Here is a 19,142-nt window from a genome sequence, read left to right on the forward strand (position 1 = left end):
TACCACATCATTTGCCTAATCCTTAACAAAATAATTATTAAAATCACACCAGATAACACATTGCATCTTTTATCTGCTAGGTGGCATAATAACGAACCAAATTTTTCTAGAAACATCTGAAGATCACCAAGTGAGGATCTATACAATGTAATAATTCCAAATAAGTTTTCTGGTATCAGCAGTTCACAAGCACATACTATCAATTGTTGATAAAAGTGGAAACTAATGGTTTCAAATGATTTGAACTTGATGTTATTTTTAGCATACATGACTATGACTACTTTCTCTAAATTTTCACTACCGGAAAGGTTGAAAGTTTATGGACTTCAATGTTCAGAATAGCACAAAAAGCTAGTCAACTTTGTTTAGCTGTCCTCTAACATTCTAACCGACCATACTTATTGAAACAAAATTTTTTGTATGCAGCACTATATTTACTTACCTTTTTTAAAACAGTCTGTCTGAGTAAGGTATTTATTCTAACATCCACACCTGTAATCATAGGAATTTTACCATTGATGACACACCTCTGTTGGTCCATACAGGTGACAAGATAAACTGTTTCAGAGGGGATAGAAAAGGTGGTGCACTATTACAGCATGTCTCAATCATCATAGAGATTATGTTGAAAAATAGTCAATACATGTAAGTCTGTACAAAAAGAAAAATCCTTCCTCAGATTCACATTTATTTAATTTCCAATCCTAATGATGTTGATGATGATGATGATGATGACTGGTTTGTGGGGTACTCAACGATGCGGTTATCAGCACCTGTACAAATCCCCAATCTTTTCACAGTCCCGTCTTACTATTTTCCCCAAATGATGATGGTGAAATTATGAGGACAACACAAACAGCAAGTCCCCAGGCATAGAAAATCCCTGACTTGGCTGGGAATTGAACCCGGGACCCTGTGGTCCAGAGGCAGCAATGCTAACCACTAGACCACGAGCTACAAACCAATTTCCAATCCTATTGCAGGTTACAAAAAAATAGGATTTATATCTTGTGATCAATAACCATGATACTGTGGTACATGTATGAAATACAGATGGTTATAAACTGAGATACCATAAATTTGGCAATGTACAGCATTCAGCACACTGAACATATTATGGTTCACCAGTTAATGGATGCAACTACTGTTGAATCATTCCCAGACTAATCTTGTACTCTCTGCCATGCATTACATTGTTCAGACTGTTTATCAATGATGGGTATGGGAAACTGCTCTAGATGTTCTGCAATGAATCTGACAACAAATGCTAAGGACACCTGGATGTGAACCTGGACAAAGAAACCAAATATTTCTTTTGTGTTCTGTGAGAATATGCAATGTCTTCTGATTTTAAGAACTGTATTGTTTATGAACATTAGCACTATTTGTTTGGTCTTTGGTTTGAATAAAAGACTGCACATGAGCAGTGACTTCAACTCAGTGAATATGCACTGCAAATGGAAAAACTGATTTTTCTTGAGTTCTGACAGTCACACTGGCAGAATAGCAAAGCTTACACACACACACACACACACACACACACACACACAGTTTTTATTATTTTTGTCACGAGTCAAGATTCTGTTGTGAACATCTGTAGTGTGTGATTTTGCTTTTGCAGTTTTATTTCTCTGTTTCTAGTGTTAAAAATGGCAAGTGTTAAGATATTTAATATTAATCCTGAGTTTTATAGCAACAAATTTAAAACTGTAACAATTACCAGGCATGACATGGAAGATTTATCGATGGACCATGAGAAGCACCTGACAGTGTTTGCAAATGCAAATTTTATTATACATTAGATTTTAAAGATCATGTAAGTATAATTAATGACAGACCATGTTATAATGTTAAAATAGGGGAGCCGGACCCTTTCAGAACTGAATGGGAGCCAAGCTGAGAAAGACTTCAGTGGGAAGAAACTTACATATGGAACACCTTGTAATCTTACATAGAGAGAAATAAACAATCTGACTCAGTTGCATGAGTTAGTTATAAGAAGAAATGTGGGGGATGCACAAAATGAGAAAAAAACTGTATTGGCAACTTTGTACCCAAAATTTTTACTACAGACTAGAACACATTACATGGACTCTGTCAAAAAGGGAGGCCTCATGGTGTAAGTGGCTGAGTGATGCAACAGGAAAAGAATGCAGTCAATGTAGAAAATATACAAGAAACTTGTAAATTCCAAATTGCTTGGCAAATGTGTACACGACAGCATGAAAAACCACAAAGAAAGATTCAACAGATGGATATGGCAGTGAGTACTGAAAACAGTCCTAGTTGCTTGTAAAGTTCTGAAAACAGTTGTGATTACTTCAGTAATGTTGCAATACATAGTGTGATTAGCAAGATTAAAATAATAAATAATTTAGGCATCTAACATGAACAACATGATAATATCTTTGACTGTCTTGATTTTCTGCAAATGATCAAAGAAGTATCTGTTGAAGCCACTATCAAGGAGTCCAGATGAAGGACGGGACTTTGGAAAAAGATTGCCAAGGACAGAAAATCAGCTTTTCAACCAAAATATGCAGGTGGAATGTACTTAAATAGTCATATGGCATGAAAAAGTCACAATGTATTTTTTTCCTAATTTTCTAGAAACAACATTTTCAGTATTTAATGTACATATACTTTCACAATGATTTCAGCTTTATTCATCAAATTTCTCTCAAAACGAAGTTTATGAGGGGTCTTTGTATTATGCTTAATATTTACTGGCAATATGCGGATTTGGATAAATAACATATCATTACTGGTGTCACTTCTTAGAAAAATAAATAAAGAAAAGAAAATGCTTATGTAAAATAATTTCTTGTTGTTCATTCAGATATACTCCAAACTACCAGCTGCAACTCATAACTTATTTATTTGGATGTTGAGAGAAGGCATGGCTAATGGCACCAAAAATAAAATTTGCTTTCAAAATTCATCAAGTACACAATTTTTTCTAATAATTAAGTTATCACAGATAAATAAACACTTTTTTCCATTATGCTTTTCCTACTGTCATTCAGTGTTGACATAAAATCACAATTTTGTAAGTGTTATACATCACGAGTAACGTCCTCTCAAAACATGGAGTGATAATGCTTACTGTTCAAAGCCCAGTCCCCTTACATTATATTCAAATTATAGACTGGCTGAGATAATGTTCAACCACACATTTTGCCAGAATTAGAGTGACATCATTTAAACAATACTGATAAAATTTCATACTGTTAGCCAATAAAAGGTTAAACAACTACTATCTGAAAGTACAATACTGATACTGATTACACCTGTCAACTACTGACAGAATGGTAGCGACAGAGTTCTGCACATCAACTTTTGATAAATAGTGTCTGTGCACCTTCAGTGACTTAATCTCCATCAATTCATTAATTTTATTTCAGTGCATTTCACATAACCCTCATGACAGGGTAGATCACAATGTTCCTCCAACTTCGTTCACCCAGTAATGCTATTCTCATTTGTCCCTGGGGGAAAATTTCTTATAGTAGTGTTTGGAAATAATAGGTGGACATATCAGTGACAATGAAAGTTTGAGTCTGGTCTGGAGACATTCTCAGATAACTTTATGGTTAAGGCCTCTGCTGAGATTACGTAGAAAACCCAGGTTCAGATCTCAGTCTAGCACAGATCTTCGATTGCCTCTACAAGTTCATTACATTCCAGGTTCAGCATAACTGGATGGTTTGTACTGGTATAATTTCATATCATTGAATTTTCACTGATTTCATCACCAATGAGTCATTCACCTTATTTCAGCACATTTAATTGATATGCCTTATTTCTGTTTCTAATGTATGATCCTATAGATAAAAGGAAGAGACTAAAACTTGGACGATTTGTTAAACACATCAGAGTTACAAGAAATGATATTAACCTCAATAACTACATAAAACATTGAAGAAAAAAAAAATCAGCATAAAGGATGTCAATGTTAAAATGTGCATTATAAAATACACAGCTCTACCACTATTTTTATTGAAGATAATCATTTTTGGTCCAACATCACACCATCTTTGGGTATCAAAAGCAACCAGCTATGCATTCTCACAGTTGCAATACCAACTGCAACTTATAGACTGTTCAACTACTATTATTAAGTGTCGATGCATAACCTTTATGTCCAGTCAGTATCAGAGATGGTTGTGTGTACCCTGCTTTGTCAGCTCAAAACATGATAACAAGGTGAACAAAATTATCTTGATGTTGACTTGACTGGACATAAAGGATGTGCACGGACAGTTAATAATAGTAATGGAGCAGTCTGTAAGTTACAATTGGTATTGCAGTTGTGATTAGGCATAGCTGAGTTGCTTTTGAGGACAGAAGATGGTCTGATGTTGGCGCAAAATCGATTGACTTCAGCAAAAAATAAATAAATAAATAGTGGTACAGTTGAGTATTTTATAATGCAATTTTTTAACTTTCTTATGTAACAGTTGTCCAACACAGCCTATACGAAATATTTCCAAAGAATATAGGAATGTACTGATGAATGTACAATGGAGATGATAAAAGAAAACATAACTGGAAAATATCAGTCTGACAGTATGCTTTTAGATGATAATTGTAGTGAAATGAAGAAAGCAACATGTAGCAGGTTTGCAGTAGACTATGTTTCAGGTATTCTCTAAATTTACCTCGTCAATGATACGCTACAGTAAATCTGAACTGCAACTAACTACAAAATGTTATATGTCTTCTGGTGGTCCTCTGTTTACTTCTTTTAATACACATGTACTTGTAACTTTGTCAACATACACATAGAAATCATATTATACAGCTCAGTACAAAATGAGCAAAATCTGAAGTGTTCAAAACGCTAAATCAGTTGCCAAAAATGTTACAGACAAAATTTCATGGGCATGCATTTCATACATAACAAAGGGATATAAAATGTTTTCTGTAAGCAAACAAATACAGCTACCAACAAGACTGGTACAGTACACCACCAGAATCATCTGGAAGGAATGGATTGCAATAGGAATAAGAAAATGATGATTGCATTAACATTTAAATGATGTTAAATGCATTTAAAAGTTGGTGTTATGATCACTAACACTATTGAAAATTTTAGTATAAAAAAATGAGAGAGAAGGAGATGGAGGAGTGAAAAAAGTTGGCTTTATCACAGAACACAGAAATGTTCTAATGCAATGTTACATTCAAAGGAATCAATTCTTGTACAAGGCATAACAGGAGTTTATCAAGAAATGCACTTTCCATGCAGATTTTATGTCAGCCCTGGTGTTAACTACAGGTACTGCAACAGTTAGTAGTATACAGTAAAATAATTAATGAATTCTATGGAGAAACAGAAGTTAATAATTACTGAAACAGAACTTTGGAGTAGGGACACCAAACCAGTGTAGAGTTTCCAGCAATCAACCAATCTATACATCAGTGGTTCCAACACCATTGCATTACGAAAAATGAGGTGCCTTTTCCTTTCTTTGAAAACTTCACTCCTTTTGTATGGCACAGGCCAGCCTTCAGTGAGTTACTGTTGCATTACAGTATAACCTGTCTCAAGATAGTTTATCTGTTAGCTCTCAGCTACCAATTGCCATCCACTGTTGTCTTGTTAATCAAATTTTTGTAAATCTTATGACCATTGATTGTGGATATCTCATCATTTTTGTATACTTAGTTATCTCAGTAACAGAAGCAAATCATGTTTCTGAAGTATATCAGATAAATCTCCAGCAAAAGAACTCCAAACAGATTCTGCTCACAGAGATGAATTATCATGTATTTTTTTCCAATGAAACTGTATCATATGACACTCTATCCTCACAACTAAATATGTTTTGAGAGCATCAAGATATTTCAGTTATGCTGTCACTGAATAAGTGATAAGCTCAAGGCGTAACATCAGCAAGGTCTAAATATAAAGAAAGTATGATCTAGAAGCGATGAAGGGGAATGGTGGAGGGTGCAGGGAATCACAGTCATTAAAAATTTCCTTATTCAACATAAGCACATGTGAAAACGTATTACGTAACACAAGTAAATTATATTCCATTCTGAAATATCAATAACCTCCTTCCCAGTATTCTCTTGATTTTATCTATACTAATGACATTTCTCACCCTTCATTTGATTCAACGGTCTTGATAAGGTAACTCTCATGCCGTGGAGGAGGAAGTGGATGACGCGACTGGTGGTCCAATGTGCCCTCACTGCAGTCATTCAAATTGACCGGCTCTTCCATGTGGAATGCTTGCTCTATTTCAGGTTTCTTCTCCCAAACTTCCTTGAAGAATGGTGTGTAAAAGGCAGCTGGAAGATGATATATGAAAGGAGCACCCTGCTTATACAATTTGTATTAAGAACTTGAACAGCTACAGGTAAACCACGAACTCTTTTTGTGAGACTGTGTAATGATTAGACATAGAAAAATTAAGAGCTCAAATTATTCATAAAACACGATTCACTGAACATTTGGAATTTTCTTACATAAAAACTGTCCTATTAGTAACACGGGCAATTTGAATGTGAAGTACAGAAATATAAAGATTCTATATTTGGTGCAAGAAGCCACCTGAAAATTGAACACTTTGTCCACATCAGGTTCCCAAAGTAAAATACGTGCGAACATTACAGAAATTAATGAATTCATAGTGCACCACTTGAGAAATGAAACACAGATTTTAACAATATGTGTGCGGAATAAGTGAAAATGCATACTGAGGCTGATACTACAACATGGTAAACAATATTACATAATGTGGGGATAAAAATAATCTAATACTAGCAATACATTAACGTTTTGCCATTATTTAACTACTTAGCTGATGAGATCTTTCAGTGCATAATTTCTACATCTCAATGGCACACAATATTGTTATGACTGGTGTATTGTAGTTTAATATCAAAGAATGTTTTAAAAAATCTTAATTTTAAAATAAAGATGACACTTGATTTACACGAGTATAATAATGATAATGTGATAAAAAAATGAGATCATTAAACTACTCTGGGTTAAAACATGCACAACAAATTGTATATTAACAGAAGTTTTTTTTTAAAAAAAAATTGACAAAAGAACAGAATGTAACAGAGTTAGTAAAATTTACACAATACAAACAGACACATCACTCAAGTGCAATGATCAAATAGCCAATAAAAACACATATAAAGAGACAGATAATTCAAGCATTAGGTTTCAAATGTACGATTCTGTTGGGAAGGTGGAGAGAAATTCTTAGTAAAAGAGATCTGAAGATAATTTATTGCTAACTGGTCCTGAAATAACTACGTAGCTGCTCTAGATTTATCAATAGCCTCCATTTCTTGCCATGTGCTCATGCAGACAACAAAATATTCATACAATTCTTCAGTTTTTCATGGCTATAGTTTCAGAAGTGAAATGTGGAGGATTATCTTCTGCTCTCATTTTAAATCAGAGCACTATTAGCTACTTTCAGATTTGCTGAATAATCATATCAGTTCAAAGTGGTAAGTCTGCATTTCATTTAGCTGATCAAGACTTTCTACTGCCTTGCTTTCAATGACAGCATTATCATTTAGAATTTAAAAGTGTGATGTCTGCAGAAACATATTACAATAAATTATTCAAGAATGTATATTAAAAACACATAGACAAACAACAGACTATTTTTTTATGTAGAAGATAAAAATTCTGTAGGATATATAACAATGACTAAATACTGAGGCCAATTTCTTGTCTGGTACATAGTAATTGAAAATACAGAGTAATGACTCAGCAAACAACTCAAGAAATTACCAATAATCTCGGCACAACATTCACTTGTACAAAATCTTAAGATCAAACAAATAAAAGGGAAATTATGTGTGTTTGTGAAGTATAATGTCATTTACATAATCTGCTGCACCAACCAGATTCACACTTATAAAAACCTCAGTTAGTAAAATTCTAAATTACAGGAAGAGGAAAAAACCGTAAGTACCTAGCTATTACCTTGTACAGTATATGAAACTGTGCATATGTTTGAAAAGATGAATGACTGGATGCTATTTTTTATTCAGCTCTGTTCCCAATACAACTGTACTATTGATTCGTATCAAATGAGGTAACAAAAATTCTTTTCTTTCTACATGGTAATATTTTCCCTTTGGAGAATAGTCACACAATGGATTACGAGAACTATCTAAAGCAACATTAAGAAGCTGAAGCAAGACTGAAAATAAGTAGTAACATCAGGCTATGACTCAATGTTGGGAAGACAGCTCATCATCAAACATCTCTAACTAAAATCTTTTTCAGGCTTGAATAGCAATAATTACACAACCAACATTAAGTCTCTAAACACTGAACATGTGCTTAAATTGCTGTGACAACCGCACGCGCATTGATGAACAGAAATAGTAAGCACAAATAAATCAATTACCAAAATTTTGTTTATCAACTAATTCCTTACGGAAGTTGTCTCTTGGTGGCTGAGTGGTTACATGTCAGACTGTAGTAACAAAGGACAGGGGTTCAATTCCAAGTCGGTCCTAAGATTTTTTTTTTCCTACTTATTACTTCTTTTGCATCTGGAAATGTTTCTTAAAGTGCAAAATGCATTGTGGTTTTGAGTCAAAGTTAAACTGGATGGATAAGTCTGCTCAAAGTTAAGGATACACCACCTCAAACAGAACTATGCCCAATAAATCACTATGGTAGTTTAGAACCTTAAGGTTGATGTCAGCTCTACCTAAGCACACAATTCAAAAGTCTACCTCTACCACTTTCTGCATCAATAGTTTCTTTAGTGTCCTTAACCTGGCAAACTACTCAAATTTTCGTCCGCACAGAAAGTTGTCTACATTCATTGCCAACAATCTGTAATTTGTAAGTTTTCATCATGCTCAGCAAATTTCTGAAACCCAGAACACAGTTTGTATTGGCAGTTAAATTGATTGTTCCACGTAGGTGGCTGTGAACTACCAGCTGCCAAATGATTTATTCTTTACGGTATGGGTTATAAAAATAATTATGACAACACTATATTCTGAAATCACACAACTGTTTCCCTAGGGTTTTGGAGCCACTGTGCTGAGCAGCGTGCTGTGTTCCATCACTGAAAATTATATTGTTAATCACTCAAAATTATTTTGTTTCTTTTTGTTTACTTTACAAATATATCTGATTATTTTAATGTTTTTGGGCTGTGGAAAAGTTTCTCACTGTGTATCTGTGTGTCCTCAGAGTCTTTCACGACAGCATACATCCAAGAATGGTGGCTTCTTGTGCATCTCCATCTTGAGAGTAAATTTAATGTTGGGATGGACACCATTCATGTGATCGACTAACTGCTGTAGTGTATCTTCACCATGAGGCCAAATCAGGAAGGTGTCATCAACGTATCGTAGAAAGCAAGATGCCCATAATATCACAGTTTGCAGAGCCTGCTCCTCAAAGTGCTCCATGAAGAAATTTGCGACTGCTGGAGACACTGGTGATCCCATGACTGTGCTGTCCGTCATCTCATAATATTCATCGCAACATTAAATTTACTGTCCAGATGGAGAAGCATGGCAAGCTACTATTCTTGGATGGTTTGGTTGAGCGGAAGGCAGGAGGCCAGCTTGGTCATTCAGTGAACTGGAAACCAACGCACACTGATCAGTACTTGAACGCCAATAGTTTCCACCACCCTGTACACAAGAAAGCAGTCCTGAACACGTTGGTTCATAGAGCCAAGATTATCTCTGACGAATGACCCCCTACAATCTGAATTGCTGAACTTAAAATGTGTTTTTGTGGAAAATGGATACAGCAAAAGAGACACAGCAAATGCTTTCAATGGCCGCCGATGAAAGAACCTGGTGAATCAGTAGAAGAGGCCATACCTACTGCATTCCTGCCATACTGAGGAGCAACTAGCAGTAAGTTAGGACGTCTGCTGCAGAAACATGGGCTAAGACCAGTGTTCTGGCCCGCCCCCAAGATACGAGATATGTTGTCCCCTGTTAAAGACGACATTGCTCTTCGAGTGTCCAGCGTGTATGGTGTACCCCGTGAATGTGGCAGCACGTATATCAGACAAACAATTCACATGGTTGCAGAGCGTTGTACTGAGCACAAGAGCCATATAAAACAAAGGGAGTTTGACACATCAGCCAGAGCGCAGCAATGCCTATAAAACGGACACAAAATATAGATCGACAATACAGAAGTGTTGGCTCATGCATCTACATATTGGGGCTCCGTTATAAAGGAAGCAGCCGAGATTCATTTAAACAACAACATTTTCAACAAAGAACAGGGGTAAACACTCAGCAGGGCATGAGGGTGGGCGTTGGACATCAAAAGAAAGCAAAGACAGATGCGTGGCGCAGGAGCGGCAGTTTCAAACGTCGCGCCTGCCCCTGGCGCACCTATATCACTGGTACTGCCACAGGCAATAGCCCCACTTTCTGCCCGGGTTGACTTATGCGCGTGTGCCACATTGGGTCTATCTGATTGGCTGCTGATGATGTCATCATGCCTATATAAGCGAGAAACCGTAGCAGCCCCAGCAGTCAGTGAATTCCTGACGACAAGGGCAGAGATGGTCATCGAAAGCTCAAGGATTTTCTTCAAATTGATGTGGCTTGAAAACCGAGAACGTTTTATTCACTGTGTATCTATGATTATTATATGCAGTTGAAGTGCGATAACCATGTCAACAGCTGATTTAGTGGTGTTGCCAAGAGCATCTAACAGTAATTCAAATCAACACCAGGCCTCATTTAGTTGTTATAAATTTAGTGTTACAGAACACAGCGAGTGTGTGAACTGGGTTCCTTTTCTGAACTAAGATCAAAACTGATCTCCAGTCAGTGATGATTATACACTCCTGGAAATGGAAAAAAGAACACATTGACACCGGTGTGTCAGACCCACCATACTTGCTCCGGACACTGCGAGAGGGCTGTACAAGCAATGATCACACGCACGGCACAGCGGACACACCAGGAACCGCGGTGTTGGCCGTCGAATGGCGCTAGCTGCGCAGCATTTGTCCACCGCCGCCGTCAGTGTCAGCCAGTTTGCCGTGGCATACGGAGCTCCATCGCAGTCTTTAACACTGGTAGCATGCCGCGACAGCGTGGACGTGAACCGTATGTGCAGTTGACGGACTTTGAGCGAGGGCGTATAGTGGGCATGCGGGAGGCCGGGTGGACGTACCGCCGAATTGCTCAACACGTGGGGCGTGAGGTCTCCACAGTACATCGATGTTGTCGCCAGTGGTCGGCGGAAGGTGCACGTGCCCGTCGACCTGGGACCGGACCGCAGCGACGCACGGATGCACGCCAAGACCGTAGGATCCTACGCAGTGCCGTAGGGGACCGCACCGCCACTTCCCAGCAAATTAGGGACACTGTTGCTCCTGGGGTATCGGCGAGGACCATTCGCAACCGTCTCCATGAAGCTGGGCTACGGTCCCGCACACCGTTAGGCCGTCTTCCGCTCACGCCCCAACATCGTGCAGCCCGCCTCCAGTGGTGTCGCGACAGGCGTAAATGGAGGGACGAATGGAGACGTGTCGTCTTCAGCGATGAGAGTCGCTTCTGCCTTGGTGCCAATGATGGTCGTATGCGTGTTTGGCGCCGTGCAGGTGAGCGCCACAATCAGGACTGCATACGACCGAGGCACACAGGGCCAACACCCGGCATCATGGTGTGGGGAGCGATCTCCTACACTGGCTGTACACCACTGGTGATCGTCGAGGGGACACTGAATAGTGCACGGTACATCCAAACCGTCATCGAACCCATCGTTCTACCATTCCTAGACCGGCAAGGGAACTTGCTGTTCCAACAGGACAATGCACGTCCGCATGTATCCCGTGCCACCCAACGTGCTCTAGAAGGTGTAAGTCAACTACCCTGGCCAGCAAGATCTCCGGATCTGTCCCCCATTGAGCATGTTTGGGACTGGATGAAGCGTCGTCTCGTGCGGTCTGCACGTCCAGCACGAACGCTGGTCCAACTGAGGCGCCAGGTGGAAATGGCATGGCAAGCCGTTCCACAGGACTACATCCAGCATCTCTACGATCGTCTCCATGGGAGAATAGCAGCCTGCATTGCTGCGAAAGGTGGATATACACTGTACTAGTGCCAACATTGTGCATGCTCTGTTGCCTGTGTCTATATGCCTGTGGTTCTGTCAGTGTGATCATGTGATGTATCTGACCCCAGGAATGTGTCAATAAAGTTTCCCCTTCCTGGGACAATGAATTCACGGTGTTCTTATTTCAATTTCCAGGAGTGTATAATCAGCCCTAAATATGACAAAGAAAACACCAAGAGTCTACATGGCAGTGTCAATACACAAGGTTAATTCCTAATTATGCTCTGCAAAAAACAACAATATTTAGAGAGGAAACTCAAGATTGTAGCTAAATATGAAATCGGTATACATCCACTTCTAAATCATAGATGATGAAAAAGGGACATTACAAGACAGTTTTACTTGCTTGGCCCTGAGCAATCAGCAACACATACTAGGCACATATGAAATGTCAGAATTCATCTGTCCAACTAAAACTGTCTACAGTGATCAGTTGTCGCAGTAGTATGCACAAATTCACTGTCTGGGAGAAGACATATGTCCTGGTATTTTCACTTTGTCTTTGTGTGCCAGTGCTGCAAAAATAAACAGTATAATCACAGGGGAACCTTAAGCAGTGACTTAATTTTCCAATTCAAATGGTAAAATGTGTCTGCAGGTAACTGAGTGTACCATCAAACACCTGTAACTGCACAATGCCATTTACAAACAACAATGTGGAAAGCAGAGATCTGGAACTCCCAATTCAAACAATTTTCCTAAATTCTTCCGCCTGCAGCAAACTTCAGACAATGTTGAACATAAGAACAATTTTTTTAAGATGATACCCCCTACATCCCTACCCACTTTCAGACCTCTTCTTATATTTCAGGAAACAAAACACCTTCCCTTTTGGCATCTAGAAAACAGTGAAGCATTGAAAACTTCAGTTTTAGAGAAACTGAGACAATATGTGGAAGAATTTTATGCTGAGGGTATAAAAAAAATATAGAAAAGTTCTTCCACGATGCCAATTGTAGCTGGAGAATAATAGCGGTTTTGTAGTAGATGAGCAGAAAATATTAGAATGGTTCTCAAAATGATTTTATCTGCATGTTTTGTGACTCTTCAGTTAATCAGTTTTTATTTTTGTGATGCACTGTTTAAGTAAGATTGTATAGTATAATGTGAAGCAAGGGTAGGGAGGAGAGAGTGGGGGAGCTGTGGAGGGCGGGTGGAAAGTAGGGGGAAGGGCTGTAGAAGATGACTATTTATAGCACGTCTTTGAGCCACACCACATTCCCAAACTTTACTTTACAAAAGTTAACATACATACAATCATTACAAAGAATAATTAATTATGACTGACTCGTTCAATAAAACATCACCATTTGTTATTTGACAGAGACAAAATGTTATTTTGTCACAATAATTGGAAAAATTAGTCAGTCCGCACTTACAGCTCATGGCAGCTATATATAAGCTGGCTGCAACTGAGACACTAAATCTGCAGCACTGTATGCTGTAAAATGAGGAAACAAACCTCTACCAGTATTTGCCAAGCAGAGCAGGCTGATACGATAATACAATGAATATAGTAAGCTAATGCAATGAGCTTCAGACAAAGAGCTTACAAAGCTTGTTTTCACAAACAATATTACCTTTTAACTAAATCTCTAGTGGTAGTGGACTGGTCTACAATGTAACAACCTAGTGACACTCTTCACACTGCAATGAAGCAGCACAGATACTGCACGATAGATCTTTTTTTTAAAAAACATATCTTTGTGGTTCTATGCCCCCGTAGGTTAATTATTTTTATTCTGTTGCTTATACCTTCTACTTTTTCATTGTTTTACTGAGGTGACGTGTACAGCAACTACTAGCTTTTTCAAGAGGAAATAGAAACAGGGAAGAAATCCACATGGAGAATGTCTAGCATGTGATTGTTTCTTCATTTTCTTAAACCTTCATATTTATGGTGCTCTGCATGAATTGTGACTGAAGCTTGTGGTTGCCATGAGTTAAGTTTACTGTGTTTTCTACTAATCTCATGAAACAGTTTGTAGAACAGTTCTTAAAATAATGTTAAACTACCTTTTGTTAAATATGTCCATTTCATAAAGAATGCACAAGTGAGCAATTACTCACAAAAAGAAATCAAAGCAAGAGAAATATAAGAAACACAAGAAAATAAACATATAAAAATTAAGGTGATAATGGTCACAGCAACCAAAACAAAATAATTACAGAAAAAGTTTCCCACTTTGATTTCTGATAATTATTAAAAAATTACACTTTGTATACATATACAGGGTGACAATTATTGAACTATTTGAAGACAAAACTTAAATTACTTACAAACCACAGTGCCCACACACTTTATTCAACATGTAAATGTCACTACAGATATTCGGATTTAGGTTATGACCTGTCCGATATGCCTGCCATCATTGGTGGTGATGTGGCACAGATGAATAGCGAAATTTTGCGCGACCCGCTGAAGTGCCAGAATATCAACGCTGATGTTGGCCGCCTGAATGGCGGTTTTCAGCTCAGCAATAGTTTTAGGATTATTGTTGTACACCTTTTCCTTTAATATAGCCCCACAAAAAGGAGTCACATGTGTTCTGATCTGGAGAATATGGCGACCAATTGAGGCCCATGCCAGTGGCCTCTGGGTACCCCAGAGCCAGAATGCAGTCCCCAAAGTGCTCCTCCAGGACATCAAACACTCTCCTGCTTTGATGGGGCTGAGCTTCGTCTTGCATGAACCATATCTTGTCGAAATCAGGGTCACTTCGGATAATGGGGATGAAATCATCTTCCAAAACCTTCACATACTGTTCGGCAGTCACTGCGCCTTCACGAAATATCACACTGATTATTCCATGTCTGGACATTGCACACCACACAGTTACCTGCTGAGGGTGAAGAGACTTCTCGATTGCGAAATGCGGATTCTCAGTCCCCCAAAGGTGCCAACATTGCTTATTGATGAACCCATCCAAATGAAAGTGGGTTTACTCCCTAAAGCAAATTGTACAGTTCATACTAATTCCCATCATGCCCCGCAGCCAACCACGCAGTTTCAATGCCCTAACACAAACCATTCAGAAGTTACGATGATTTTATTTCACACAGTTCAATAATTGTGAAAATTACAACATCTCACAATAGTAGCCCTAATGGATCCCAACTCTGAAGATATGTAAACAGGATATCAGTGGTAAGTGGCTAAGATTACACAAAAGTGGCACATATAGTCCGAATAATGCCATCACTTGTATTATCCAAGGGGTCCGTGTTTAGCCAAGCTCAGGCAGTGAAGATCCATCAAAAAAATAGAAACCATAAAGGAAGTGCTAGAATGCATCACTAACATTAACTTGGGCAATATAAGCATCTGCTAGGGTTCAAATAGGATTGAACAATTGGTCTCTGGCAATGAGTTGGTCATACATAACATATTGCACTCCCACAGGGCATGCTGCAATGATAGTGATGGATGTGTGGAACCAGTGAATAGAAAAGTGGTCATATGCAGTGACAACAGGGTAATGGGAAATGCAAAGTTACCAGAGTATGTAATGGCCACTATATTATTTATACAGCTGTATTGGATGGTGAAACTACATCTTGAGTGTTGTTTTAACACTGTGGCAGTGCAATAAGTTTGGACCTGTCTGCATTGATATACTGGCTCTGTCTTACGCAGGCTACACCAATTGAACATATGAACTTCCAAGTCTCACTTCATCTTACAGTGATTGCAAGCTGGCACCTTAAATTGCTAAGTAGCACAGGGGACAGTCTTAATACTGTTAGATTTGTAACACTGTTGGATGTAAGAAGCTGTTTCCACTTTTAAGTATTGAAGACACTCTCAATGGCAACTGATACAGCAGGGAGGTTTTACTGTCTGATGTACTGTCCCTCTCTTATAATTCAGTCAATGAAGCAAAATTAGGGGGGAAAACTGAGTAGTTACAAATTTTTGTACAGTTGTAGCAGGAAGTACCACGAAAACAATACTAAAAATCCTGAACTGGGGGTGAGCATTGAGGTGGGGCATTTAAAGGTCACTTTTTTACGTTTTTCTTTCATAACTTGAAAACCGTGACTTCTAGCAAAAATGTGCACCTTCACATTATTGCGGCGTGAAGACTGTTCCTTAAAATTTCGGGCATTTAGCTGCAAAAATTCAGCTTCTTCTTCTTTTAATATCTCAGCTAAATACCTTCCAGCCCTCTTCAGAGTGAGCCAAGGTGACTAACGGTCCAGCACTTGCTCAATTCTTTTACACTCAAGGACCGACCCATTGTGTACGCGGCCAAAGATACACAAGGCGCCAGAGACGTTGATAAGCCGCATATGCATGGAAATTAAATCTATGGCTACAAAGTCGTTCCACATGGTGATATTGATGTGTCACGGAGAGCTGCACTCTCACAAAGTCTTTGTGATTTAATTGGGTAATTCCACATGAAGTGTCCTAGGGCTACGAGCCAACCATCTTCAATTTTGATGAAATTTGTACAGGATGTACCTGAGGGCCCTACATGAACTTATGCACAGTTTCAGGTTCACCTGTAATTTGGTTGAGGTGCTAGAACCATTTTCATGAAGACCACTTTTACAGAGACCGAAAAGTCATGAAGAAATTGCTAAGTTTGTCATTCCACTGTTCCTAACGTAAAAGAGCTAGACTCTTGCTTCTGGGTATAGTGGTACAACTTTGTGTGCTTTACACACAAATGTTGCAAGTAGAGTTCAGAAAGCAATGCATTGAGCATAATCTTAGTTCAAAGTGGGCAACAAACCATGTCACGAGAAATATTGCACCATAGTTTAATGAGGCATAAAGTAGTGGAGAAAGTACACTATGGACCTGGTATTTTGCCAAACTACTGTCTGTCTGGGTGTTTAGTATATCACAAATTTTGGCCTGGCTTGTGTGTTAAATTACTGTGCTACCATCCTGTAAATTTGCTAAAAAACATGAATGTATCAAAATATACCCATGTTCAAAGTCATGTATCTCAAAATGGACACATACCACATTACACTCATTAACACCATTCAACAGAGCACATTTCATTCTACTAGAAAACTTATTTTCATTTTGGTGTCCCTTTGGGTAAGGTGCAAAAATGTCGCCTAAAACTTGGTATTTTGTTGATTATGTCTTCATTGTTTAAATATTCATTTTGCTGTTTATTAAGTGATTTTAAACCTGTTTGTGACAGGTTCATTGCTAAATTTAACCATTTAACTGTACTAGAGACTGCTACATAATTTTTGGGAATCTGAATGCTTATTAATTTTATTTCATTTCTTTATTTAGGACTTGAGAATTTCCTTTTAGTGTCTGAAGCATATCAAGTTGTTGCTAAACTGGAAGAACAAGATCAATTTAATGTATGCAGTTTTGGAAATACTGATTCCCCATGCCATTTAATGACATACAGTGCCTTAAAAGGACTGAAAGCTGTAAAGCAACATTCCTTAGAAGAACAAAAATTACTTACTAGATGGTGTGGTTTACAGTCTACTGAAAATACTCAACTGTGCTTCCATCATGGAGCTATACTACTAAAAAGATTTGAATTTTTGCAAAGATCATGCTGCAACCCATTTGGCAAGAAAAACCACACTGCACGAAAAAGCTTGCGCTCAATCAACATAGAAACACCTGACCTACTAAAAATGATAACCATGTCCGATATTAAACCAGGCCAAAAAATGTGCCCTTCCTGTAGAAAGGAATTTGATACACTGAAATACTCACAAATGGACGTTACGTATCAGTCAGACGAAGATAATGAGACTAATGTTGGTCACAATTTGAATACAAGCTTAACATCTGTTGGAATATCACCATTAAAATTTCAACAAATTGGTGCAACTTGATATGATCATTCCATTTTAAATCACTCCTAATGCGTACTCCCAGATAATTTATGGAATTAACTGCTTCCAGTTGCTGACCTGCTATTTTGTAGTTAAATGATAAGGGATCTATCTTTCTATGTATTCACAGCATATTACACTTGTCTACATTGAGATTCAATTGCCATTCCCTGCACCATGCGTCAATTCGCTGCAGATCCTCCTGCATTTCAGTACAATTTTCCATTGTTACAACCTCTCGATACACCACAGCATCATCTGCAAAAAGCCTCAGTGAACTTCTGATGTCATCCACAAGGTCATTTATGTATATTGTGAATAGCAACGGTCCTATGACACTCCCCTGCGGTACACCTGAGATCACTCTTACTTCGGAAGACTTCTCTCCATTGAGAATAACATGCTGTGTTCTGTTATCTAGGAACTCTTCAATCCAATCACACAATTGTTCCGATAGTCCATATGCTCTTACTTTGTTCATTAAACGACTGTGGGGAACTGTATCAAACGCCTTGCGGAAGTCAAGAAACATGGCATCTACCTGTGAACCTGTGTCTATGGCACTCTGAGTCTCGTGGACGAAAAGCAACTTAAGACTCACAGAGTATCAAATGATACATTGTCCTTTACAGCAAATGTTAACCAACATGCTAAAGTTGCTACTAAATATGTTGCCATTAATGAACTACAACCTGGCCAGTATGTTGCTTGTGTTTATGATGGAAAATGGTGGATAGGAAATATCTGTGAAGTTCAATGTGAAGAAAAAGATGCCTTGATTAATTTCATGCATCCTCATGGAGCTGCTCAATCATTTCATTGGCCTACTAGAAGAGACATATGCTGGATCCTAGAACAATAGATAATTGCAGTCATACCAGTCCCAGGTGCTTCAATGACAGGGCAGCAATACAGTTTGCCGGAAGCAATAGTTTTGGACTTCAGCAAAAAATTTAAAACATTCAACAATTGAAGAATTCTGTACGACGGCTTGGGAACCAAAGAGAGACCCAAAAAAAGGCTTGGGAACCTGCTAGACACCCAGTTTCAGGCTTGGGAATCTGCAGTAAAGAAACCCACCCATGGCTGACCTTGCATGGCTATTGGGCATGGCCCCTTGGCAATGGGGTTACCAGTCCTGAGACCAACGCAAGGATTTTCCAAATTACCAAAACAGTCAATAGTTTAGGCGAATTTTTTG

The 19,142-nt window shown here is 38.4% G+C and overlaps 1 protein-coding gene across 4 annotated transcripts in view; it reads right to left on the bottom strand.

Annotated features, from left to right (window-relative positions):
* The window catches only part of LOC124554685 (rho GTPase-activating protein 190), a 278,320-nt gene that overhangs the window by 146,257 nt on the left and 112,921 nt on the right, over nucleotides 1-19,142 (bottom strand). For all 4 annotated transcript variants that reach the window (XM_047128306.1, XM_047128305.1, XM_047128304.1 and 1 more), the window contains exon 16: nucleotides 6,114-6,303. In XM_047128306.1, coding sequence (XP_046984262.1) covers nucleotides 6,114-6,303 — 190 coding nt within the window. The remainder of the gene's footprint in view (nucleotides 1-6,113; nucleotides 6,304-19,142) is intronic.

The sequence above is a fragment of the Schistocerca americana genome, chromosome X, assembly GCF_021461395.2.
Source record: "Schistocerca americana isolate TAMUIC-IGC-003095 chromosome X, iqSchAmer2.1, whole genome shotgun sequence".
NCBI lineage: Eukaryota > Metazoa > Arthropoda > Insecta > Orthoptera > Acrididae > Schistocerca > Schistocerca americana.